This window comes from Gymnoscopelus microlampas, assembly GCF_963454915.1.
Source record: "Gymnoscopelus microlampas genome assembly, chromosome: 15".
NCBI classification, from domain to species: Eukaryota; Metazoa; Chordata; class Actinopteri; order Myctophiformes; family Myctophidae; genus Gymnoscopelus; species Gymnoscopelus microlampas.
This window is the reverse complement of record NC_139952.1, coordinates 8,799,480-8,827,110: the sequence shown is the minus strand read 5'-3', so window position 1 is coordinate 8,827,110 and position 27,631 is coordinate 8,799,480. Positions and strand designations below refer to the sequence as shown.

The 27,631-nt window shown below is 45.4% G+C and overlaps 1 protein-coding gene and 1 pseudogene across 2 annotated transcripts in view; both read right to left on the bottom strand.

Annotated features, from left to right (window-relative positions):
- The window catches only part of LOC311061634 (receptor-type tyrosine-protein phosphatase U-like), a 61,328-nt pseudogene extending 42,398 nt beyond the window's left edge, over positions 1-18,930 (bottom strand). The window contains exons 1-6 of the transcript in view: positions 18,888-18,930; positions 15,960-16,032; positions 15,191-15,267; positions 12,080-12,144; positions 11,663-11,923; positions 9,830-9,923 (exon numbers count right to left, since the gene is read on the bottom strand). The product of the transcript in view is annotated as a receptor-type tyrosine-protein phosphatase U-like (transcript). The remainder of the gene's footprint in view (positions 1-9,829; positions 9,924-11,662; positions 11,924-12,079; positions 12,145-15,190; positions 15,268-15,959; positions 16,033-18,887) is intronic.
- Positions 18,931-25,684: 6,754 nt separating this feature from the next.
- Positions 25,685-27,293, bottom strand: LOC311061633 (transcription initiation factor TFIID subunit 4-like; the record flags this gene model as incomplete). The annotated part of the gene is made up of 1 exon (XM_084080325.1): positions 25,685-27,293. The coding sequence occupies one exon, from the start codon at positions 27,291-27,293 to the stop codon at positions 25,764-25,766; it is 1,530 nt and encodes a 509-aa protein (XP_083936451.1). The 3' UTR covers positions 25,685-25,763.
- Positions 27,294-27,631: the final 338 nt, after the last annotated feature.

Genomic DNA, 27,631 nt, shown 5'->3' with positions numbered 1-27,631 from the left:
TGGTATTTGATTGTGCAACGGCCTTCCCTTTTGTGGGAGCCTCAATAAGGCTTTTATTTTTTTCTTTAACTTGATATATATTTCCTTACACCAATGTAGTTTGCATTCATAGCATTCTTAGTATTCGGGCCTGCATTGAGCCAGTTCTCCAGGGCATTCATCCATTGTGTAGGCTATGTACTGTATTAGACGCCTGCTGCATCTGAATTACATCCAGCATGAAAGGGTAAGGACGTTTTAAATGCTTTATAACGTTTGTGTGGTTTTTCACCCATCAGGGACGGCTGTGCAGAGAAGAATGTCTTACCTATAAACCTGAAACTAATATAAAGTTAGCTTAGCTTACAGCCTGTCCAAACTAATAAATACCTCCCAGTCCTCCTGTCTGGCACTATAAGCCCTCTATTAGTCTAACTACACATTTGTGTGTTAATTAATTCAGTATCAGATTGAGAACATGTTGACATGGATGAAATAATGCTGCGTTTGGGGCCTAAACTCACTGGAGGAGAATATGATACTAAATGAGAAGGAAGCATTATGCAAAACTTTGTTTTAGACTTCCTAAACGGAGGCAGGAGTTGAGCAGAACCGATCCAGGCTGGCCCAGAGAGAACTTCTATAGTGCCAGGTAGATCAAAGAAAGAGAGCGGCAATTAGCTGGCTCAGACCACACAGCATCAACGATCAAAAGCAACCCCACACAACAAAGGGTTTAACCAAAAGAAATAATGGGTTGTGATAAATCTCTATTTTCTGTCAGGTTTATTTTATGCTCATAAGATAAGTGGGAAGTTGGAGCAGGTGTTGGGATAACAGGTTGTTCATTTATGTCACAGAATATAATCACATGCATGGCATACCATCAAATTACAAACATTGAAGCATGCATTATGTATTTAAGTGCATGAGACTTTGTGCTTGAGAGAGATGACTGTAGCAGTATGGTAGCCCACGCACACTACAAAAGCAAAAACACTAAAAGAAAAACATCTCATGGTGAGCCCAGCCACAAGAAGAAGACAAAAAAAATGACTTGACTATTGAACAATTATTGCAGTGCAGGTTCTCGTTGAAGTGCTGCAGCATGTCATCAGGTCAACGTGAGGGTCAACGGCGTTCCACCGCTTCAAGTGGTGGAAGTCACTGAAACTGATGCGTCATCTTCCAGTGACACGCATCAATGTGAAGAATCCGCGGCACCATCGTGGGGTTCTTGGACCTGTTAAAGCTCTGGGCCGCCAGGTGATGCGTGCCGTCCGCAGAGCGTTGACCTCTGACCCCAACAGAAGAAGATGGACAGAAACAGCTACTTAATGACAACCATGTATTTTAAAATGTCTTTGAATGCGTTCATTTTAAATGTCTTTGTATGCAGTCAGATTGTTGTATTCAACTTTACAATAAACAACTTCATTTTATAATCAATTTTTTGAAAGTCTTAAGTTGGTTGTGACTCCTTCTGAGCTTTCAGTGTCGTACCCATGATGCATTGCACATACAGCACATACAAACTCTATTGTGGCTCCTTTGCAAGAAAGCTTCATAGGTTGGTAGCATTTTTAGGAAATATGTCTACTTGCAGTAGAACAGTAAAGATACAATAACTTGCCCGTGTTAAAGCTTGGCATCAAAGTTGCCTAGTGTGCGTCTGTAGAAGACAATTTAGACTAAACTTAACAGCTATAGATAAACCAGCGTCCCAAGATGGAAAGCCACATACTGACTCTGAGACTGATCCAAAATATATTTTAAGATGTGGATTCAATGGTCCTGGACACTTGTCAACAGCCCAGACAGTGAGACAAGCGGAAACACTTAAAACCAATTAGGTCTGACAGGGAGACGGACTCCCTTTTTTCTGTTTCTCAGCAGTAGTAAATCATTTACCCTCCAGGCATCACACACTACTTCTGGATTTCAGCCTCAATTACTTTTACATCCCTATTAAAATAACACTAAATCTAAAACTACATTTTTAGCCCTGATGCATCGCCATAATGGCTCCAAAGCTCTGCTGGACACTATCCAACAGGATGTATATTAATGGACTGATGCCGAGATGCAGAACAAGGCTCATTTTCCTAAGTGACTAAACTCTATTTTAAAGAGTGAAAGTGAGAGCACTACAGTAAAACCAAGGGGTGTAATTACACAAATAATAGTTAAAACAGATGCCTTTAGATGGATGTGAACACGGTCATGAGCTTGTAGATCTGCTATTGTCGCGATTTTGAAAGAAAAAAAAATGTGCCTATAAAATACATCCAGTCAAAGAACCGTCACTCTTCGTTTCAGTTTATTAAATGTTGTGAACTTGTGGCAATAAAGTGTTCTCAAACAATTTGTTATTATGGCTATAACCTTTGTCTGATTTGCTGAATTGAGTTTAATTGAGAAAATACCACTGCACTCTAATGGCATGCAGCATATCAAATCAATGAACAATTATAGTCTGAGCCCCATTGTTGTGAACCGGATTATTCTTTTCTTTATCTAATTTTAGAGAGCATTACGCCTGTCTGGCTTGAAATTGAAATTAAATTGAATCCAACCACTTCCATTTAATGTCTTTATTACAACGACCAATCAGTTAAATAACGCATAGACAGATAGTGTGTGTGTGTGTGTGTGTGTGTGTGTGCTGTGAACAACAAAACAGGAACACATGACACAAGACAGTACTGTAAGACTTATTTTTAGCGGTGCCAACCGCTCTATACGTGGCTTTGACTCGGTGTGTGTCTGTGTGTCTGTGTGTCTGTGTGTGTGTGTCTGTGTGTCTGTGTGTATGAGCCCGGGATGAGCACGGCAAAGAAGCAACACATACAAACACACGCACACACACACACACACACACACACACACACACGGACTTGGAGATTGCCTATGCCATCTCTCCTCTCATTTGCCACACGTGCCACCGGTTATCAAAGAGGGGTCCAGGGACCCCCAGGGACGTCCGCCCGTATGAGCACGGGATGAGCACGGGATTTTAAACAGCTATAACTCCAGTTTGCAGCATGCTACCAAGTCCAAATTTGGTATGTGGACTTAGACCACCAATACGGGCCGAGCATGAATTGCTCAAGCCCCGCCCCCTCTGTCTTCCCATTGGCTGGCCTTTAAACAGCCATAACTCAAGTTCGCAGCATGCTACGGAGTACAAATTTTGGACATGGACTAAAACCACCAATAGGGACAAACTGTAATTACTTAAGCCCCGCCCCCTCTGTCTGCCCATTGGCTGGGCTTTAAACAGCCATTATTCCAGTTTGCAGCATGCTACCAAGTACAAATTTGGTAAGTGGACTCAGACCACCAATAGGGACGAACTGAAATGAGTTAAGCCCCGCCCCAAAGGCACCGCTTCCTTCACACAGGGTGTTATTTTTTTCTACAGTATTGTATTACAATTTCCCATGTTCCTGTTTCCATGAAGTGTGTGCAGGGGTCAGTCCCAGATGTACTGAACTCTGTCACCAGGGTGAGAGCTTTGTGTCTGCAGTGTGTGTGTGTGTGTGTGTGTGTGTGTGTGCGTGCGTGCGTGCGTGCGTACGTGCGTGCGTCTGCTGTCCAGTGGACTAAATTGATTTGAGGGAAAGAATGGAATGCAGTGAAAGAAAGGGCCTGGTGTGAGGGATGATGGGTAATCCATGTGCAAGAAGGAGAAAGTAATGGCCCTCATTTATCAATGTTACTTAGAAACCAGCGGAGACCCGACCACAGGAATCATCTCACAACCAGGGCCTGCGCAAGCCATTGTTGCGCCCCTTATCAAAACAGTCAGTCTTATTTCCTGACTCCTATCTGTCGGGTAGCTAGGTAGCGTCGTAGTGAGCACACTAACAAACTAGAAAAAGTGCTCCTCGGAGCACAAGTCTCCGCCAGGTCAAGTAGATTATTGTGGCCTCCTGGTGGAGCTATAATAGGCCAATGTGAAAAGGGTGCCATTTGTTCTCAGGCCTTTCACGGCAATCGGACACTGCATTCATGATTTGAGGCATTTTGTTCCAATTGTTTTGTGAAATTAGACCTGCTGGTGGCACTATAACAGACCAATGTGAAAAGGGTGGCATTTGTTCCTCGGCCTAGTGGGAATGTGTGTGCGTACATTTTCACGGAAATCGCATACTGCGTTCATGATTTGAGGCATTTTGTTCAAAACGGACCTATCTGAAGGAATAATATCCAAAAATGTATTTTACATAAGTCGGCCTCCAGGTGGCGCTGTAAAAAGCAGATGTGAAAAATGCAGTGCAGATGTTTTCCTTGGTCTCTAGGGAATGTGCGTGCAAAGTTTCACGCAGATCGGTGCAGTTATAATTAAAAATGCAAATCGGCCTGTTATAGCGCCACCATGAGGCTGATTTGAAAATTTCAAGTGGCATTTCTTCCTCGGCCTAGTGGGAATGTGCTTGTGCAATTTTATGGAAATGGCAAGCTGTGTTCATGATTTGAGGCAGTTTGTTCAAAACGGACCAATCCTGCAAACTTTGGAAGCCAACCTTAGCCAATGAGGATGGAATATGGGAAATCGGACAGATCCGTGTTGATCACATGACTATAGAGATACTGTGTACCGATTTGCATGACATTTGGTTGACAAGAGCTGTAGGAGTAATGGGAAAAAAATGGGTTTTGCACAAATCGGCCTTCTGGTGGCGCTATGACATGCCCATGTGAAAAATATGGGGCAGAGGTTCTGAATTGGCATCCAGGGAGTGGGTGTGCACAGTTTCGCAGCCACCGGGCCAACGGTGCCGGAGATTAGCTGCTAACACACGGACAAGACACACGGACGGACGGACGGACAGGGGCCAAAACATACTCTCTCGCCATGCCTCTTGGGCAAGACACTGAACCCTACGTTGCGTCCAATGAGTCGGTCAGCGCTAGCTTGCCACCACTGGTGTGGGAAAAGTCGCTGACGTTGACTGTTCACCGCTTCACCTCCCAATCCCCCCCCCCCCCCCCCCTATGAATGAATGAACCATTGTAAAGAGCTTTGAGTATGTTTGAGTACTTAGAAAAGCGCCATCAAAATGCAATTCATTATTATTATATATAATGGTGCTCACTTCAACATTGACGACGGATTGATAAATGCTGACAGTTGTGTTGAGATGACCGTACGCCCATTTTTTGGTCTCTGTAAGTTTGATAAATGAGGGCCAATGTTAGCATCTAGAAGCACATAGAGCCATGACCCCCCTCCTCCAAACCTCTCATCTCTCACTGCTAACCAACAAAAAACATTTCAAGGCTTTGAGAGCTATAGTGTAGCACTATGACAACACATTAGCTTTTAAACAGCCTCCGCTAGAAGAGACGCCGTATAAAGCAAAGGTCAGCTTTTCCGTTCGTACACACAGCAAGGCTTTCTGCCGTGACACTACCTTTCTAAAACACTGTACACCAGGAGCCGCCAATAAAGAGCTATACTTACTGTCAGAGACACTGGAAGAACACTCTTCTGTTATCAGTCCTCAACCATTTAATTTAAATAGCTCTGAAACGTCCATCTACCAGCTTCATTTAGCAAAGGCGAGTGGGAGCATACTTACAATACCTCTGTGACAGCTAACTGTTTTACTTTTCAGTCCAGCAAGCTCAGCCTCATGCACGCTGTTTAATTATATAATCTTATCATTAATGATTAATATGATGATAGTGACTTTGTGCTATAGGCAGTATAGATGGATTCAGGGGGAATAACAGTGGCACTGCTGGGTGTGCTGGATGTTGCAAAGTGCATAGTAAACATTGTTAAAATATTCAGCATCGATAATGATAATATATGCGTACAGAAAGGTGCAAATAATACAAATAAATATTTAAATGAATTGAATAGCCCTCGTGAATTATGTTTTCAGACATACAATTACATAATATTTGCAGTTAATATAATCAAAATTAAATATACATAATAAAAAACGTCCACAGTAGCCACATGAATCAAATGTCCCCTCATTCAACCAGTGGAGGCAGCATGCAGTGCAATAAAGTGAATCAGGACACCTCCCACTGAGCTACAAAGTTATTCAATCTACAAGCACTCATTAAAGTCAGCAGAGGCCAAATCCTCATTTCCCAAACGAGCACCTTTTAACTTCAATGCAGCATAATAATCTTAAGGTTTCAGAGAATCCACACAGCCAACAAGATGCAGGTGATTGATACCTCTGAAATAAATAAGAAAGGAGCTTTCTTTCAGCCAAGCCTAGTGAAAGCCATATATTGTACTATCATGTGCTCCAGGCGAGCAACGCATCGCGTCGTTGTGGACAATACAGCAGCGCCCGAGGGACAATCAATAACACACAAGGACCCGGCAAGATGGATACAGACTGAGGTTTTCTCCCTTTCCTAATTTATTTATTATTTTTCATTCTCATGTGGCGGCCATTAGAGACGACCGCCCGATTAACTCCTCAATAAATCACGAGTCGCACAGACCCACTGCCATCGATTCCCTCGTCTCAGAGCCTTGCCCCACTCTCGTTAAGCCCCTCTGTGTCGGCGCTCGCTTGTGGGAAAGTGCCATCGAGTGTGACTGTGTGTCACAGAAGGAATATCAGAGCGCACATACTGTACGGGCCCGGAAAACGACTTGTTCACTGCATGTGGAAAAATAAGTAGGATGACACAGAACACAGAGTGGGAGAGATAGAGCGATAGAGAGGTGTGTGTGTGGGACGAGATACTGGAGAGCTATCTGGCATGGCAGAAGGAGAGAGAAGTGGAGGTAGTGGAGATGGAGTGGGTGTCTAAGCTGTATATATTATTCGTCACAGTGAGACCCGATAGGATCTTTAATATTCGATTGCAAAGTTCCCCTCAATTCCAATCCCCACACCAGAAGGCGAGGAGCAAAAATCTATTGCTGTGAAGAAAGTGGGAGGTTGATTCATCCAAACTGAGAATATCTGAGGTTCACTGTGGGGTTCAGGTCATGACGTTCATGGTGATGTCATGCTCCATCCTCCGCTCTGCCCGCCTCCGTTTGTTTCAACAGGATGACCGACGAAAGTGGGCGGGACTCCATAACACTCCCAGACACGACTGAGATGGACCTTTTTTTCTCTCTCCTTTCTCCTTGCTCTCCACAAAACGATTTTCAACTCCTGTAAATCTGTGATGTGACAATAAACCCGATTCTGTTTCCGACCAATCAAAGTTCAGTTTATTGAAACTGGAGTGAGAGAGAAACCACCATGTCATCATCACCAGAGAAGTAAAGTAGGTCGGAGAGGCTTATTGTCAGTATCAGCCGAGAACGTGGGAGTTTATCCCCGTTACAATGTGCTAGACCCAGTGGCGCAGCCAGAACGCTAGCATAGGTTGGGCCTGAGCAGGAGCGTGTGGGCACGCATCGCGCGTGTGCATGTGACCCCGACCTGTGTGCGCGCGAAGCGTGCAAAATGTTTAGGTTATTGCGCGGATATTGGACGTTTTGGGGCGTTTTTTTGTTACTTTATTTCGGTTTTAGGGTTAGGGTTGGGTTATTTTTTGCCTGATTTTACAGTTTTTTTTTTCCAAAAATGAATTGTAAAAAAAAAAAATATATTATTTTTATTTTTTTGCTAAATCAATTGGGTGGGCCAGCTCTCTATGTGGGTGGGCCATGGCCCACCCAGGCCCACCCATGGCTGCGCCCCTGGCTAGACTCCTGGGAGATGGATTGCTGAAGTGGAGCACCTTGAGGTGAGAGCTACTGGCTGAACTACCCGGATATAAACTTTCTAAAACTTCGAACTCCAAATGAGGATGTCAGATCGGTATTGGTATGAGGAGAGTCACTGTACAGAGGGAATGGAGGATCGGATTTGAAGTTAGAATTTTTTTAAATAAAATACAATTTCAATAGCAGCCTCCTACAACATCCTGTTTGAATCATAAAATTAAATGGCACAGAATAGTTGGAGTGCAGTGACAAAATCCACGCTGTGTTCCCAGAGCGCCCGAAGAGAAAATACATAAAATCAGCGGCAGCAGCAGATCGGCACTGCAATAAAAGGAGGATTCGTGCGATAATGAATATTTCGGGCGTTTTGGTTTTCATCACAGCATTATATCTGCATGCGGCAGCAACGATAGCACTTTCAATTTGTACATGGAGACAAACTGATCTACACCAACAGTTTAATACATTTTGCGACATACACTCAATCATTTGAGGAACGGAGCCGAGCAAAGATTGCGACAGTGTTTTCTGTCAATTGATCCGTTGGGTTGGAACGAGACAAACTGTATCGATCTGTATCGGTGCCATGGTTGTAAAACACATGACATATACATGGTAGTGCAGCTACGCTGGCCTCACATACATATACAGTACTGTACTGCAGCTATTACAGTATTTATGTAATATTAAAGAACAGCAGGCAGAGGAAATGCCGTGAAAATGTGTGCAAATCTTTGAATACATATATTTTAAAGCGAACGTTTGTAACTGGGGATTCTACGAATGTCTTTTAAATCCTAGCAGTTTTAAAATATATATATTTGGCCGTGGACCCCCATCTCAAAATATTTTGTTCCAGGGACCCCCAGAAGATGTAACAAAGATTTGCATACATTTAAACAAAAATAAATAAATAGCAGATAGCTCATAGCGCGGCACTAAAATGACACAGATGCGTCCCCGGTCTTAATGGGTTAATAAAGAACAACAAAGAACAACTCCATTCTCCTTCTAGCTCCCTTTGCTCCGACATCACTTTATCTTCACCTTCAGATAAGGAGCCAAATAGCCGATGAGAGGTGAGTCGAACACCGACCAGAGAGAACACACACATCACTGCATCAAAACCTCCTGACCTGCAAATTGGATATGCATTGCGTGTGTGTGCATGCTGTGTGTGCATGGTGTGTGTGTGTGCATGCTGTGTGTGCATGCTGTGTGTGTGTGCATGCTGCGTGTGCATGCTGTGTGTGTACTTTGTATGCCATCTCCTCTTCATGAAACCTGCACTCAATCACAATCTTTGCTGTCGGCAGAAACCTCTGATCTCCATAACTTTTTGTGTTTTTCGTAAATGAACTTCCTCATACTACAGCGTCACACAAAAGCATCAAAAGTAGCAGATGCACAAGCTCGAAACGCAGCGCTTGAGCTTGTAGATCTGCTTTGCTATTTTATTTTTTTATTTTTTTTTTATCCTGAAAAGTTACAGTTTTGGACATATGAGGTTTCCACCCGACAGAGACGATATCTGACGTTCTCCTTGCTTCTCAGCACGTGTGTAAACATAAACCATCCAGTACTTCTGATCTCTGTCCAACATCAGCATTATCTCTCTGGCCGTCTGCTTGCCCTGCAGGAGGCACTGATAGTCTCTGATTACTAGAGTTACTTTTTTATTTATTTATCTACAACTACATCCACTCCACCACCACCACCCAACGAGTGGTACTGTATGTGAAAGCCTCACACACAGACAAACGCAGACGGACACACACACACACACACACACACACACACACACACACACACACACACACACACACACACACACACACACACACACACACACACACACACACACACACACACACACACACACACACACACACACACACACACACACACACACACACAATCGCCTGCCTCCTCTCTAATCTGAGAGATCGGTTGATATCAGCCTACTTAAAATATGAGTATGGGGCCTTTGAAACATCCATATGGGACAACCTCTAGAGGGGAGGGAGCGTGGAGGAACGTCCCCTTCCCATCACAGAGGAGACGCACGTGGTCCCTGCAGGGACAGGATTTATGAGCGCAGCTCACACTGACAAAGATCCTCACACAGACGCACCACTTTACCTGCCTCATTACCTGCCTCACACCATCCCCCCTTTTCACCACACGAACAATCTGTCCCCGAGTCCGTGTGCACCGCAGGAAGACATTGAAGAATCTGCTTACACAACACAACCTGCGCACACGTTGGACGTGCATCGTCGGGGTGACGGAGGACAGCTCTGATCAGGGTTGCCAGATCTGCTTATTATAATTTCCCCGCAAGATTTTGTTTGAAAATAGCCGATCTACAAGCTCACAACGCGTCGCATCGCGACGCGTTGTGAGCTTGTAGATCGGCTATTTTCAAATAGCTGATGTTCATGTTAAAGTTTACATGTGGCCCATAGGCGCTTCTTTTGGGCTGGTTTTCCTAGACCTGGTTGCTTGTTTCTTTCACAGAATCTGGCAACACTGGCTCTGACGCGTTGCCGTCGTGGATAGAACAACGCTTCCGTCGCTAAACCCGAATCTCCGCCCCCCAAAGCAGCTTGGATTTGACTGAGAGATCTTCTCATAATCGCGTTCCCCCTCCTGAGAGAGCCCGCCCGCCCGCCCGCCCGCCCGCGCCTCCTCTACAGCTGCAAAGTGGCGGCTAAACATCTGAAGTGAGGAAAATCATTACTTTAAGTCATGTCGGTTGTTTGCGAGGCTCGGGACGGCACAAGAGAGCGGAGGATAGTAAAGTGCCGGCTGTCTGCATCGATCCAGGCAGCCCTCTAATCTCATTAACTGCTCCTTGATTTATTGAGACGAGGCCCTGAGCCCGGTGAGGTTATGGAAGCAAACGTTCAACGCATTAAGCCCCCCCCCCACCTACTCCCCCGCAAGAGAGGAGTCACATGGAATTGAGGTCAATTGACTGCTCGGCAAACCCACACTCCCACAATCCCTTATATATCAGTCGTCGCCTCCTCATTAATGCGTGTTTGAGGTGGGGGGGGGGGGGGGGGTGGCATTGTACATGAGTCAACCAGGGGCGCTAGGAGATAAATTATTGGCCTTAATGAGGGGAGTCAAGGCTCCATCCAGCCATCACGGTCCTACAAGCTACATTATAGCGCTAATAAACGAGGCATGCATTGAACAAAGTGGTTATTGATCACACTGCAGCATGATGCAGGTAAATGGAGCCGAGAATAAAGACACACCGCAAACACCGCGTTCACGGCAATTATACAACGATTGAGCCATTATGACAAACGATGCTCTGTGTGAGAGGAGATATATTCTTTTCCCTAGGACTGTTGGCGAGGACTCCGCTTGTGATTGGCTGAAACGCTCGTTTTGCTTAAGCCATTTTTGGGCGGGAACCCCTATTTGTAACTATATCTTTCAGGACGGGAACCCCGTTTGGGGTTCATGTTGCAATGTACAGCATTGGTTCTCAAAGTGTGGTCCCCAGCTAAATGATGGATAGTTAGGAACCAAATGGACCCTTATGGGTCTGTAACTCTGAGGGTGTACACTCTCAGAGTTAAATTAACATTGATTTTACAATATAAATTAGGATCCCAGCGATAGAAATGCCATTAAATGGGGGTCCGTAGCCTAATGCATGTCAAACTGGGGGTCCTTGAAACCAAAATGGTTGAGAATCACTGCTAGAGCCCTAAAAATCTTCTCTTACGGGGGTCCCTGGTATATTTTTTCAAATGGGGGTCCGCGGGCTAATAAGTGTCAATTTGGGGGTCCTTGACATGAAAACGTTTGAGAACCACTGATGTACAGTATATAGCAACATACATTTGTTGAATAAATAAATGAAGTTTTTCAGAAAACTTTGGTCAGGATTTAGAAGGCGTTTTTAGAAACGGCCTCAGGTCTAAATGGGTTAATGTGGTCGATTCCATCCACCATGGCTTGTGGGAGGAACTGGGACACATGCACAATGGTCGTGGTGTGGGAGGAACTGTGTGGGAGGAACTGTGGCACGGCTCTCACCTGATATTCGCTGGGCCAGAAGGTGCTGACGGCCAGCTCCACCTGATGCCACTGGCGTCCCTGGGAGCCGGAGATGTTCCACACGGCGCTGCCTCTCGGACCGCCGTTGACGCGCACGTAGACCTGCAGGTCCCCGGGACTGTGGCCGTCGCGGCTGTACAGGAAGTAGCTGAACTGAATGCAGCGGGTGTCGTTCGTAGATAGATCCTCAGTCAGATAGATATGTCATGTACTGTAGGTCATGCTGTCTTTCAACCATTAACCACAGTGCTTCCCGAAAACGACCCTGCAAAAAAAAGTTGACAGACTACACATTGTTGTCCAAGATACAGGCGTGGTCTGATTGCAGCAGGTCTCCATCAGTTTGTCTCTATTTGGCTGGTCTCTGTCTCCTCCTGCAACAAACAGAGAACTAATCATAACAGATCAAAGTTCTTCATAGAGAGAGAGCGATACAGACAGACAGACAGACAGACAGACAGACAGACAGACAGACAGACAGACAGACAGACAGACAGACAGAGTGGCCGAGTCATACGAAAGACTGTAAAATACATAAGGATGCATACATACATACATGCATCAAGTGCATTGAAGTGGGCTGGCCAGTGGCCACAGCAGAGTGGATGAACAAGGCAGAGGGATGGTGAGCCAGCAGCGTACTGTAGCTGAATGGAAATGTAGTTATAATAAATAAAAAAAGAATAAATGTGCAATCAGAGCCCTGCAACGTGCTTCCATTAATCACACTGACATAGTTATTAGGCTGTAATGGTGACCTGGGGAATAGTTAGAGCACAGTGGGGGCTCAGTGTAATACTCCCACGTAGGGAGCAAGTATGCAGAGTCAGACATTATGACTATGAGACATAAATGCACACACACACACACACACACACACACACGCGCACACACACACACACACACACACACACACACACACACACACACACACACACACACACAACTAATGCACTAATTTAATATCTATAGATACTAATGTACTATATAAAACTTGGCCTCTGGCAATCCTGGCACAAGGAAATATGGCTCATAACTACCTTTATAGCTGATAGCTTTCACACCTCGGGAATAACAATCCACCCATTACCTGTTTCTAGGACAGACGGACGGACAGACCAACAGCCTTCCTCATAGCCCTGCTGCTAGCGAAGCCAATCAGCCTTCAGGCTTTGTCACTCGTTCTCACTTTTCTGTCTTTCTCACTGATTTTTTTTACCAGCTCAGTGGCCTTGTGGTTAGAGTGTCCTCCCTGAGACTCTGAGGTCAGGGTTCAATCAGTGGCCGAGTCATATCATCACATTACAGTCACTTAGCAGACGCTTTTATCCAAAGTGACTTACAATAAGTGCATTCAACATAGGTAGGCAAGGAAACTACTAATCACCAGAAGTCTGAAGTGCATTCTCTTCTTAAACAAGCAACTAAGAGTATAGGCTACCTAGCGCTAAGGTAAAAGTGCAATATATCAGCTACCTACTTTCTTAAACAGATGAGACAAATAGGAAAATCAAATGAGCAAGAGCTAAAACAAATAAGTGTGTTGAATAAACAAGATCCAATAAAACAAGAGCTCGTACAAATATTTGACAACGTAGGCCAGGTGAAGAGGAAGGGTAGTGTTTCCTGAAGAGGTGGGTTTTCAGCCTGCGGCGAAAGATGAGCAGTGACTCTGCTGTCCTGACATCAGTGGGGAGTTCATTCCACCACTGTGGGGCCAGTACAGAAAAAAAGCTGTGGCCCGTGACCGTGTAGATCGGCCAGAAGGACCGCCGAGCGACGAGGCAACCAGTCGCCCCGAGGCGGCAGACCAAAGTGGTCGGGCAGTAGCCTGGTTCCAGACGAATCTGCCATTGCAAAAAAAAATTGCCCTCTGCAGATTAGGTCTGGCCCCTCTCAATAGAGATTGTATTTCTCTCCCTCCGAAGTTGTGAGGGACCAATCAGGGCCCAGTATTCAAATATGGGGCGGGTTTATCACCAGAGGCATTTTTTTTATTTGCCCCTCGGAAATGCAGGTTCCACATTCCAGACTAATATCTACGCGGTGATATTAGTCTGGCCATGCCAGGTTAGTCGGGCAGGGGTGTACGCCTTGAACAACAAAGACTGTAAAACTGGTATTCAATGCCTCCCAGCATTCAGGCACTCAGCATCAACGGTTAAATTGGGGGTAAGTCCATGCAACATACAGTAGCATCATGTCCAGGGGGTATACTTGCACATAAAGCTGCCTCACTCTACGGAAACAGGAGATATGCTCCTGACATATGGGCCACATGGCTCAGGAACAGTTGGTTCCCAATTAAGGCGACTTACTTTAATCATTCCTGTCCAAATATCAGGGACACTACTGCAAAAAAAAGCCTCTCAGGACCACAGACCACAATGTCTTACAAACCGAATACTGTAAATACATGCAGTAAAGTGGAATTAAGTTTTTTCCAGGGGTGTCATACGAGATGGACAACCACATGTTGAACACAGTACAAGTTTGTAAGAAGAATCACTCCATTAATATAACATAAACAAATAACATGATTTGATGTGTTCATACCCAACAGATCTATTTAATTAAATGCTGGTAAAAAAAAAGAAGGATAAAACACATTAACAGATGGTGCAAATTATTATTTTCATTAGGGAGGCAAAAGGCGACCATACGGCATATAAACAAGAATTGATTGCGCTTCTAAATTTAGATTTGGTATTTCTGGTCTCTTATCTTATTAGTCTCTCTCTGCCTGCAGTACCACAATATAAATGTCGACCTTTACATTATTTTTTATTTAACCAGGATAAATCACACTAAGAGTTCCACTTCTTTTTAAACAATCTGGACATGTTTTAATTACTTTGAAATGCTTGTGAGTGCTGCGGTTCTTCTCAACGGAAGAATGTCTTTCATGTAAAGGCTAATGCAAACTAACTCGGCTGCGATAAGTGTGACGTAAGTTAAGAGAGAACAGATTCAACTCTTAAATCATACAGTATGTATATATACTGTATATATTGCACGCGCACACACACACACACACACACACACACACACACACACACACACACACACACACACACACACACACACACACACACACACACACACACACACACAAGAAAGAGCCAAGTAAATGCTTAGATACTTTTAAATTCTTCCATGACATTTTGCAAGATTGAGAAAAAAATAAATCAAACACATGAAAACTACCTGAGGCAGATCAGAAGAGCCAACATGACCCAAGCTGAATGTCACGACCCCTCCCTATCCAGCGTCCAATCCAATCTTCTCTCTTCACCAAAATGGACAAAGTGTGAAGTTGACAGAAGCGGCATCACATGATAAAAAGGCTACAGACACTCTCACTTCTCTGTGGTCTTACAAAACACAGATTTTCATCTTCTTTCTTTTCCAGTTTCTCACCTGCACCCAAGCGAAGCTGGACAGGCTCTGACTTAGAACCTGTCAGCCTCCCACACCACTCCTTTGATGTGTGGGCCCTTCAGGGCCAAAGGGACTAAATTACTTTCCTTCACTTCGGGGGCCACTGGACACTGTGGCTGTCTGAGAGCAAAGGGCCTGACTGTCCTGGTGACAGGGGGTCATTTGGGAAAAAGCTTGAGTCACTACCTAACATGCCAAAAGCTTTCACTTTGGCTTTTCTACACCAGTAATTCTCAATCTTTGGAATTTCAAGGATCCCCAGTTTGATAGGCGTAGGGCCACAGACCCCCATTTGATACAATTCTTTATCTCTGGAATCCCAGTCGACATAGTAGAATACTTCATTTAACTCTGAGAGTTGTGAGGAGTGCTGACCAGAACCAACCACAGAGTCACTGTTAGTTTAGTAGAATAAACTAACTAACTAACTAACTAACCTAAATGAATTCCTCCCAGATTGGGGTATTTCAATAAGAGCTTTTTAGTCCATGAAGTGCCCTGTGGTGCCTAGGGAAGAGAGTAGAAACCACAATTATTCGGTCTTAAACAACCCATATAATGTTGGGGTGTGTTTTGCTTACCGCCCGAGCCTGTGTCCATTCACCAAGTAAGTGAGTTTCACCAGAGGAGAGGTTCAGCAAACATTTGTAGGGCTGGGCTGATCAGACCAGGGCTGTCACCACTCTGGCAATCAGACCCCAGGTGTCATCATATCAAGTTGAGTGAGGATGAAAACAGGCACACATACCTTCCTTCCACTATTTGCCCAAGTGCTTTGCACTGTCTTTGGTGCTGAAACCTCTCCTCGGCCCTCTGCTCGCCTTGGTGGACACACAAGCAACACTCCACAGAGTGTACAAAAATGGAACAAAATGGATCTGTAAGGGTCCATCTGGTTCCATCTATACACTCTCAGAGTTACAGACCCATAAGGGTGCATGTGGACCCCTGACCAGACCAGCAGGGGGGATCCGTTCTGCACTAGGATATTAGTAAGATCAGGCCTAGCAGCCTATAGCTAGGCTGCTAACCTGAAAGAGATCAAACTATGTTTAGTTTAAATGACTCATTCACACCATAGGGACTATTTAGGACAATCAAGATTTAGCTGTAGTTTAGTTTAGTTTAGTTTATTAACACATTGGTATAACACATAGAAAAGATACATATCAAAGAAAACAAGTTACTGTGCGAGGAAAGGAAGAAGCCAGCAGGCTTATTTGGAATCCTTTCCTAAATGGAAGAGGTCATTAAATAGCATAGATTCAAAGTTCAATAAGAACAATACAAAAGCATACAAGTTTACAAGGGGAGCAGCGGTGCAATGAAGAAATACAAACACAAAAACTGCACAAAAGAAGAAAAGGACAAAAAAAAACAAATTTGTAAAGATTACACATCAGAACTAAATCATATGGACTACAGTGAGGAAGAAATTAGATATTGTTTTAGATGTTCCTTAATATATTGGCAAGGAAAGTGATAAGTTAAGCGATGCATCTAGAGAGCTCCACAACCGAGGGCCTCTAAATTTGATGAAAAATGTATGTTTTTCTCTTTGCCTTGTGGGGTAGGAGTGAATGTCAGAAGTAACACGAAAAAACATCATGAAAAGAATAGGGAATGTGTTGTTTGCATTTAAACATAAATAAACAGGATTGAACAGAGAATCTTCCACTTGACGGAGTAATTCGACCTGATTAATTAATACAATAATTAAGGCTGTCATATGACATGACTAGCTACTGGTAACCTTACCTCAGATATCTCTGAGCACGCACGCACGCACGCACGCACGCACGCACGCACGCACGCACGCACGCACGCACGCACGCACGCACACACACACACACACACACACACACACACACACACACACACACTGCAGTAAAAATTCTCCATAAATCCATAGAGGCTGATAAGGCTCCATCTATTTCCCCTGTGACCCTGCCAAGGACGAGGGAACAGCATTAAGAGATTAGGGAACGGCTTCAGCTCACTGAATTCTGTCATCAGAATGTGGGTTGGAACTCGAGTCACAGGTCTGCCCACTTTTAATCATACTTACACCCATAAAAACAGCTAGGTGGGCTAAAGAGGAGGGCGGGTTCGAGATAGACACCGTTTGTATCTTCATGTTTCTCAGTTTCTCAGTTTCTCAGCCTCCATCTACAATTGTATGAACTCAGGCAGCCTTGTTCTGCTCCCTGACAAGGGCATCTTTCACAGCAACCCGATGCATTTTATTTTAAAATGTTTATCATCCACTTTTGGGATGCATCAACTTTTTGTGTGTCACGCCAGCCTCAAGTTTAGAGCAAACTAGTCCATTTCCAAACACCTCCCTTGTCAAGGGGATTTGAAAAAAGCTCAGCCAGGATTTTCAATTTGGACCGTTTTCATTTATTGATTCAGTTTTTTGTTTTGTTTTGCTTCCAAATAGTGCAAAACCTGGAGCTGATGATTCAACGGGAAGGGCAGCCGCGGTCGACTGGGAACGCACAGATTGGTCTCGCTGTTTGCTTTCCCTTTGTGTCTCTGGCTGTAGCAGTGTGATCTGTGCGGCTGGCAGTGACAGAGGGGACGGGTTTGCTTATTGGAGCCAAAAGGCGATGCAGATTTTGCCATTTACAAAGTGACACGACGATGTACGCCGTGCAAATGGGAAAATCTGCGAAGCGACGCCAGCTGGTCATGAATGAGACGCTGACAGAGCCTATAACCTCTGATGCAAACAATACAAGGCTGTCTGCTGCAGACAACTGGCACTAATTAATTCCTTGAGGTGAGAGTCCAGAAGTCCAAACCCAACCTGGAGGCCGTTCAAAACAACACGTGGTTTCTCCTCAAATCCTCCACACTGATTTAAATACTGTATGTCAACCTATCCTAACAAGTCCTGCCGGGATATTCCACACACACACATACTAATAAACTCAGACGTCGCATTAAATAACAAAGAAATGACTGGATTTGCGGAGTGCATCTCAGGATGCCAGGGAACTGGATGCCAAGAAATCAATAGTGTATTACCAGCCATCCAGTGACAGCGTGCAGGTGGGCTGACAAGCCAATACTCCACTCCCTCATACCTCCCATCGCCCCATCACTGCATCTTGATGTATAACCAGCCCCCTGCTGCCTCTCCCTTCATCTGGCTCCTGTGATCTACCATTTGTTTCATCTCAGCACCAGTGGTGTAAAGTAACTAAGTACATGTACTCAAGTACAATTTTGAGGTCTTTTTTTTTATATAATTTCAGTACTTTTACTTCTACTCCACTACATCTTAGAGATGATTATTGTACTTTTAGTCCACTACAATTATTTGGAAACTTTAGTTACTAGTTACTTTACAGATATAAATGATTATATCATAAAACATACATGAACCACTTTAGCCCTGTTTTATACCTAGGCTATTTTCAAACATTTTAGTACTTTTACTTTTGGTACTTTAAGTACATTTTGATACCAATACTTTTGTACTTTTACTCAAGTAAATCTGTAATTCCGGACTTTTACTTGTAACAGAGTACTTCTACATTGCAGTATTGATACTTTTACTTAAGTAAAAAATGTGAGTACTTTTTCATCCACTGCTCAGCACCCTTTTGGGGAGTGTGTGTTCTCTGCTCCCCACGCCAAATCCGTGTGGCCCCCCATTTCTTCTCACTTTCTCCGGTCACTTGGCAAGCGGAACACGACATGAGACACATGTCTAGTCTAGTGCAGTGTCACGGTTTCAACAGGGATACAATCATTTAAGCAACATACAACCCTCATGCACCCAAACATGAGAAAGAATGTGTTTAAATGAAATGCCACATGGCTGAAGTTTAATGTTACATGTTTAGAAAACATGTAACAAGAAACATGAAAACAAAATCTGTCTCCTTTTTCTGTTTTAAACGTATGATCCTGATAGTAACATATCGGACAGGCAAATTACATCCTTCTCGACAACACTTAATGGTCTTCATGGGTCTTCAGTGGAACAAAGACATCCTTCAACACTAATGTGTCCGCCGCAGAGAGACATTATTACTTTTTTGATACCTCCTAATGATTGTTTTTGTATACAAGAAAACCAGCAGACAAAACAGAGCAGATTCTGCCCTTATGGACGGAGGGGGCTCTGGGCTCTCAGTAACCTGAGATGAACGCAGGAAGAATCCAATCAATGAAAACATGACTTGTGGGGAATGACACCTGGAGTCTTCCTGAATCCACATGGCCCAGAGCACGCTCTCTCTTTCTCTCTCTCTTTCTCGTCCCCCTCTCTCTCTCTCTCTCTTGTTGTCAAAGACAAACAGAACCTTCCGTTCCCTGAATCCATCTCATCTCCTGTGTTTGTCCTTCTTTGATAGGGATTTGGTGTGTGTGTGTGTGTGTGTGTGTGTGTGTGTGTGTGTGTGTGTGTGTGTGTGTGCGTGTGCGTGTGCGTGTGTGTGTGTGTGCGTGCGCGCATGCTGCAGTGCACCACCTGCAGCGTCTGGGTGGATGCTGATGAGGAGGAGAAGGAGGAGGCTGGATGGATGTGTTGGTTTCGCTAGCCAATCACAGTCCTGAATTTGCAAAGTCAGCCAATCACATTACAGTTAGTGGTGATGACACTAGCTGTAATGTGATTGGCTGATATGAAAAAAGTATCGATTTGCATTAACAATGGAAGGGTTAGGGGGTACACAAATTTTTGGGTCGGTGTCCAAAACTCACTCACCAAAAACTGGAATACAGTCATTATTCACTCGAAGTCTGTGGGACTGAAAGCTGGTTTCAGGCAGTAGGGGGCGCACTAAGGCTGGCGTAGACTATTTTCTGAGTCTCCCCCCCACACAACAATGGACCTGTGTGGGTCCCCAATGTGACTATAAAACACATGCTGAATGTTGGATTAAAAACAGGGTGGTTTAAAGTTTAAATGTGATACTGAAAGAGGAGCCAGCATCTGATCTGAGAGAGCAGGAACCAACTGCCAAAAGAGCCAAACACAAAGATGAGGCTGGGACCTTTTCAAACTGACCCACGCTGGCGACCCATTGGCTGGCACTGACACAGAGCCAGCCAATAGGCCTGTAGCGGGATTAAAAAAACAAAAAAGGCAGGCAGTTGCTTGAAGCTCATTTGCTTTCACAGACACGCGTACTGTGGCTCATTCAAAAGCCATTATTCTACCACAAACAATTGAAAGACATTTGTAATCCCCAGGACCACAATTCATATCCTGCAAGGCTGCCGTTTTACTGGCATGGCTTCCAGCGAATAAAGCCCTGGAAATTGAAATCAATGGTAATAAATCAGCATAATAAGCATCTAATCTCAATTGAAAATGAAGCCAAAAACGCACGCTGTTCTCTGACATTTACAAGCACAACTCTTAATCACCAGATGCGTTAACTATGGTATAGAGCTGTCCAAAAAAATGGAAATCAACAGAGGAAAACTGACGAATGCCCACAAAAGTGCTGCACAGTTCCTTATGCTCACAGCAGCACTCTGTCTTTAATTAAAAACAAAAGCAGAGAAGCAAAATATGATGAAAGTCCACAGGGAAACTTGCAGCCACAGACACAATAGTTACTATATTGATAATTTCCCTACACGAGAGGTCTTTGTTGTGAGAACAAAGACCTTCATCAAAATTGTAAGAACTCAACATGTTCAACTCTTGTACTGTTATTAAAGCAACAAATGACAGAGGATCGGGAGCCGACCCCAATCTGTGATTGGCTCCCTGTGCAGCTGTCTCCTCTCTGTGATTGGTTCCCTGTGCAGCGGTCCAGATCTAATTGGCTCCCTGTGCAGATGAGTTGAACTCCAACCTCTGTGGTCCACAAATGTCATGCATTCAATAGCAGAGGCTTGTTAGAATTCTAGAATTAGAATTCAAGTCAAATTCTGTGCTTGGGCCTCAACAAATATCATTTAAAGGAGAGAGCCAGACCAAATACTTATGAGGGGAAGGGGAGCGCTCCACACGAAATCTCACGAGACGCAACAATCTCGCGAGAGTTCACGTATCAGAGCCGTTCTGTGGGAACGGCAGCTCATGAGTGACAAACAGCGCATGTGTGAGAGCCAGGACACTACATGGAGACGATTTGTGAAAAAAAAATTGGAGCGACGAAAATAGCCAAATTAGCGATATGCAAATATGCAATGAAAAAAGTCAACTGCATCAGTTCATCATATGTTGGTGACTGATTATAGGCAGATACAATTCACATGTATTTTGGTCTGGCTCTCTCCTTTAAGACCCAACAAGCACAAAAAAGAGAATGAATGGAGAAGGCAAGAAAAAGTGAGAGCACCAACATTGGAGAGATGATGACACTTCCAGTGACTGGTGCTGGATTGTGCTTTAATCAAAGCTGTTAACGGACGCGAGGCCACATGGTGGCTCCTTAACCGAGGGCCAGCAATGTGATCCTGTACTCTGCGGTACAGGGTGATCAATCAGAGAGCTGTTGGCCCAACGCTGGGCGTCGGCACAGATGGTCTACCGCACACTCACACACACACACACACACACACACGTGCGCGCGTGCATGGACGCACGCACGCACACACACACAAGTACAGAGGGCGACAGTGATGAATTAGGAAACGCTCACACTGTTTAGGAGTCTCCCACTCTCCTCATCTGCATACTAAACTGTCGCATGCTCTCATCTCACTTTGCTATCCTGTTCTCCTTTAGGCTACTGTCATTCACACACACACACACACACACACACACACACACACACACACACACACACACACACACACACACACACACACACACACACACACACACACACACACACACACACACCCCCCCTCGGGTGTCACAGCGTTCAGCTCTCTCGTTAACTCCGTCTGACTTGTCTCACCTCTGCCAGCTCTAAAGAAGCCAGCTGTCTGGTGAGAATGCCAGCGTTGACATCCCACTAGGAAGTGGTGTCAGCGCTCTGAGCGCTCAGTGCCCTGAGTGGACTCTATCGCTACAATACTCTACTTAACACAATATAAGACCAGTTAGTGTTTCCTCAGTAGAAACTACTGGGGCACCTTGAGAATAATGAGTTCCTATTGGAAAGACTCCCTCGCAGCCTCCGCTCAAGCATTCTTGACGTCCAGCAAGGTCCGAAAGAACTCAAGAGTGAACAAATTGCACATATTTGCTCAACCATACCCAGATAGCAGTCGTTGGAGAAAGTGCTCTTGTATGCCCGACAGGGTTCCGTGCTCTCGAGTGGCCACACAACAACAAGGGTTCTTGTGATTTGAAGTGTCGGTCCTCTCAGGGCGTTTAATGTTCGGCAGAGAAGACAACAATCACGGCGTCTGCTGTAGATCTGCCTCTGTGTTGACATGACAGCATAGCACACTGAGGCTTACACTATAGCGCTTCTGTGCATTCACAGCAATGTACAGTATGTGTCTTTCTTTAAATTCCATTGCATCCACAAGGTGTATAGATTTGTTTTGACCAGCCACTGCTCCTGCTGTGTGAGTATACTGGGCTGAGTGCATTAATGCCCGATTACCACCACAGCCTGAGAATTTCACCCCGTATTAATGCCAATGAGCGTAGAGGATTCCATTGGAAAAGGGCTTTCTGTCAACAGCATTTCCTTCAATTCTAACGTGCTTAGCTGCAGGTAATGGGATCACACATTACCCATTTACTGTAAGACCGGGAAAGAAGATTTCTTTGGCTATTCAAGCACGGCACCGAGTGCCGCGCTACAAGCTTGTAGATCTGCCATTTTTGAAAAATCGTTTTTTTAAGCAAACTCAAATCTTTGCTTATGGGAATGGATTAAGCTAATGGTGTACCGAAGTCCTGATGTCACTCCCACTACTCCTGGGTCACAAGTTATTTTTTGTATTGGAATTCCCATAGACAAGAATAAATGTTTTCTTACTCTTTGGAAGAAAGAAAAAAATGTCACGTCAGTTGATATGCCTATGGGAATTCCAATACAAAAAACAAGAAAGAAATGACTTGGAAGTCATATTCTACCAGGTTCTCTGTGTGTGTGTGTGTGTGTGTGTGTGTGTGTGTGTGTGTGTGTGTGTGTGTGTGTGTGTGTGTGCGTGTGCGTGTGTGTGATTGTTTTCATAGACCTGATTACTTGTTTTTCGGATTGCTTGTTTCTCTCGCCAAACCTGGCAACATAGCGTCACAGAATCTGCGACGCTAAACGCTCTAATGTTTTTTATATAAGTGGTGGCAACATTCTGTGACACCACACGGGTCTTCCCAACAATAGCTAAGATTAAAGTCAGTGTGAACATAGTCTGGGAGGCATTGCCTCGGAGTTTGGACGGCGGGGGCGCGGCCACTGCGTTGTGATTCAAATCAACAGCCAATGAAGAAAAGGGGGCGGGATTCACATGCAGTGGGTGCTGCATCTAAATAGGATCGACGGGAAGCAATTTCCCCTTGAGAAATTTCGGCCGCCATTGTTGTGTACTGCTGTTTGCCTCTCGTCGGACTTTTTAGACGAGTTGCACAGCTCCAGTCCGGTAAGAGGCGTGTCCGCTCAGATTCAGAGCGTAAATTACATCCCGCCCACAAATCCCAGGGCTCTGGCCCAGAAGTTCCTCGCCGAGCCGGCGAAAACTTCTGGGAACTCAGATTAGTGTGAACATGGCCAAATAATAATAACTTAATAGCCAAACTAGGTCTAATGAAGCACGCTAGCATTTAGGCTAACCCTCCTGGCTGAGGCTGCAGTAAAACTTGCACTGTCTGTGAATGAGGGGAGCGCAGCGGAGCACGGTTACTGCGGGGGGGCGGGCCGTCTCCCCATTCGTGTCGCCATTGGCTTAAAGGAGTGAAGGACAGCCAGGACAGCCAATGACACTTAGGTGTCACTCAGGTGTCGCTTAGGTGTCGGACTAGTACCCAGTGTGTCTGTAGACCCGGCGCTCTTCGAGCACCTGGTAATAACTGTGACCCAGGGAGATAGCGCCCTCTAGCGGCAGTGATGTCAGACTTCGGTACTCTATTAGTCAAAGTACTTTATTAGCATATAATTAGTAATTAAACTGTTCACCAATATGGACAGACATGCAGAGCCTACTAACCAGCATGTAGTTCAACAATAAATTGCTTTGAATGTAAATGTAATGAAGTGCTGTGTGTATTACAGCCCTCTGTAACATTACACACAACATTAATATCATTATTCAATTAAAATGAATTGCTTCAATGTTTGTTAACGTATCAGTCACTGGTATCAGTATTTATAACTCTACAAAGAATTGTCAGAGAACAGACTTGTCAAAGCACTACAAAATATCACAATAACACACTTTCGGCTAACAAACTCCTCTGTCAAACATTTATCTAGTGTCAGCAGAGCAAATACCACCACTCACTGAATCATAAAAAATCACACCCAGTGTGAAGTGAGCGGTGATATTTATGAGTTATTAATTTCATCATGCGTCTCGCTAGCCAATCACAGTACGTCCTGCGAAGTTTAGCCAATGGGCGTGTTTTCCACAGCATGGCGTCACAGCGAAAGACAAATTTTCACGACGGAAAGAAAAACCTTCACCACGGATGGGTCCTAAACCCACTTATAGGAGCGGTTGCACCGCTCAAAAAGGTTAAACAATGTAACAAATAATGTAACCTATTTGCATGTAAGTGTCACAACTTCACGTTTATGTCCTTCACACACACGTCAGACTCAGGGGTGGTTGACACTGACAGTCATTATTATACTTTGACCGGGAGTTAAAAACTGTGTTAAAGGGGAATACCACTAATTTTCAACATTGAACTATGGGGGGACTTCTTTCTTATTTCCACACAACAGCTCTAAGGTGTATTAAAGACATAGTTCAATGTTGAAAATTAGTGGTATTTCCCTTTAACTCTTGCAGAGTGGGGCAGAGCTGTGTCGGGAGATCAAAGAGAGAACTCTGTGCGTGACGTCACCTTATTCATACCTTATTCTATTGAGTATACCCGGTAGGCCTTTAAATAGACACCATCTATTTACACTAATGCCACTTTTATGCCAATCACAAATCTGTATGAGAACATAAATAGATAAATCATCCAAACCAAATCTTGCTTCGTGCTGTACGTCATAGACCATTGGTTCTCAAAGTGGGGTCCGGGGACCACCTGGGGTCCTTGGGGGGGTTCCAGGGGGTCCCAGCAAAATGTGGTAATACAGCATGACAATCATTTTAACCCCTTTATTCATTTATATGTTGGCTATTCAAAAATAGCAGATATACAAGCTCATAGCGCGGCACAGAGTGCCGCGCTATGAGCTTGTAGATCTGCTATTTTGGAAAAATCTTGAAAATGTGTGCAAACCTTTCAATCTTTTTTACGAAAAGGCGAACACTTTTTAACACAAATCTTTGCTTCCGGGGGTCCCTAGCACAACACATTTCCAGGTGGGGGGGTCTGCGGCCACATACATATCGATTTGGGGGTCCTTGGCACGACAAAGTTTGAGAACCACCGTCATAGGCGACCGGCCACATGTTGCAGTGGGCAGAGTACACGTCCTTGAGGGACACCCTACTACTATCTCAGCAGTGCCTTGTAGAGCAGCAGTGACTTGGGCCTCTCCTGCTCCACACAGAAGATGAAATCCCAGAGGTTGACTCGCGTGACCTGCTTCCGGGGTTTCTGGGAGGCGGCGACGGCCGCGGACGAGCACGCCCCCGGCGCGCCGGAAGCGACCTCCGAGTCGGCGGCGGAGGCCTCCGGCGGCGAGTCCAGCTTGCGTTTCTTACGCGGGCCGATGGCGTCGAGGGCCGTGCGGTTGGCGTCGTGCTGCTGAATGAGCGCCAGCTCCTGCTGCTGTATCTCTTTGGCCTTCTGCTTCAGGCAGGCCTGCTCGGGATCCTCCTGCCTGGCACGACTCCTGGCCGCCTTCAGCAGGATCTCTCGCTCGTGTTCGTCTTTGCGCTGTTTCTCCATGCTCTCCAGCTGCTTAAAGAAACGGAGCTGTGCCCTGACGTCCGACGACTGCTCGTACATTCCCCCTTCGGCGTCCATGCCGCCGCACCCGTCGGTGCGATGCCGAGCGGCGGCGGACATCTTCTCCAGCAGGGCGCTGAGTATGCACTGGGTAGCGTGGGAAATGAAGTTCACCACCTCCACCGGCACCTCGCTCACTCCGAACTTCCTGGCTATGTGCAGGATGCGTCGCTGCAGAAGGCCAGTAGCCAGGAAGTTCTCATCCTTACAGGAACGGATCTTCGTGCCCACCAGCTCCGAGCTGGTCGCTAGGATACGAGCGTTCTCCTCGTTGAGGTTGACGCCTGCCATGGACGCCACATCGTTGAAGTCATCATCTCGGAAGGTGCCGCCCCCTGGATCACTCAGCTTCTGATTGGCTTGGGCGGTCACACTAATGGGATTCTTACCCAGTGCCATTCCGGGCATTGGGAGAATGGGCGCACCCATTCGGATGGCCGGGAACTGCCTGGGTGTCGGAGTGGCAGGTCTGGGGTGGATGGTGGGGACCATCTGGCCCTGGTGATGTTTGGCCTGCATTTGAGCCAGGAAGTTTTGTGGTACCATGACCATTTGGCCCATCTCTGTTCTCATCAGAGTCATGCCGGGTATGGCAGATCCAGGGGTCAGGTAGGTGGCCTGTTGTGGTCTGACGGCCAGCTGAGGTGCAACGGCGCCGGTCCTGGCACGGCCCGCCACCCCAGGACCTGCAGGTCTCTGTGGTTGGCCTGACGCACCGGGCCCTGGTCTGTGTAGCTGACCTGGAGCCACAGGCCCTGGTCTGTGTAGCTGGCCTGGAGCAACAGGCCCTGTTCTGTGAGGTTGGCCTGAAGCAGGCATTATATTTGCAAGAGTCATTGCGGGCTGAACAACTCTGCTGACCGCTGCTGGCTGCACACCGGCAGTCATGCCACCCGTCACACTTGGATGAGGCTGGCTAACGGGTAGATTGGTCGCAGGTGCAGATGTTCCGAGCTGGTTGGGCACCAACGTTGCGGTGTGTGGGAGATTGTTGCTGTAGGTCATGTCTTGGGGTGTAGATGCCGGGGAACCCTGGCCCCCTGTGACCAGAGGAGAGACCTTTGCCTCCATCCTGGATTCCCAGAAAATAAAGCACTAGAAGACCTTTGATTACTGACAGTTCTGTCTGTAACAAATCAACAACTATGTCAGTAACTGCTGCCCATCTCAGACCTTCCAGAGCTTTTATAGCCACCAGGCTATGCTTCCACACTGACCACGTCAATATGACATCATCAACATGACATTAGTCTTGCCCAAATATGGACTTCCACATGGCTCCAGACCGAGGTTATTATAGTTTTGCATTTTTGCCAGACCCAAGGGGTCGGGCTTACATGAGGCTTTGTATCTGTTTTCTCCAGACATGGTATGTCACTTTGTCCCCCGGCCCCAGCCAAAAAAGTCTG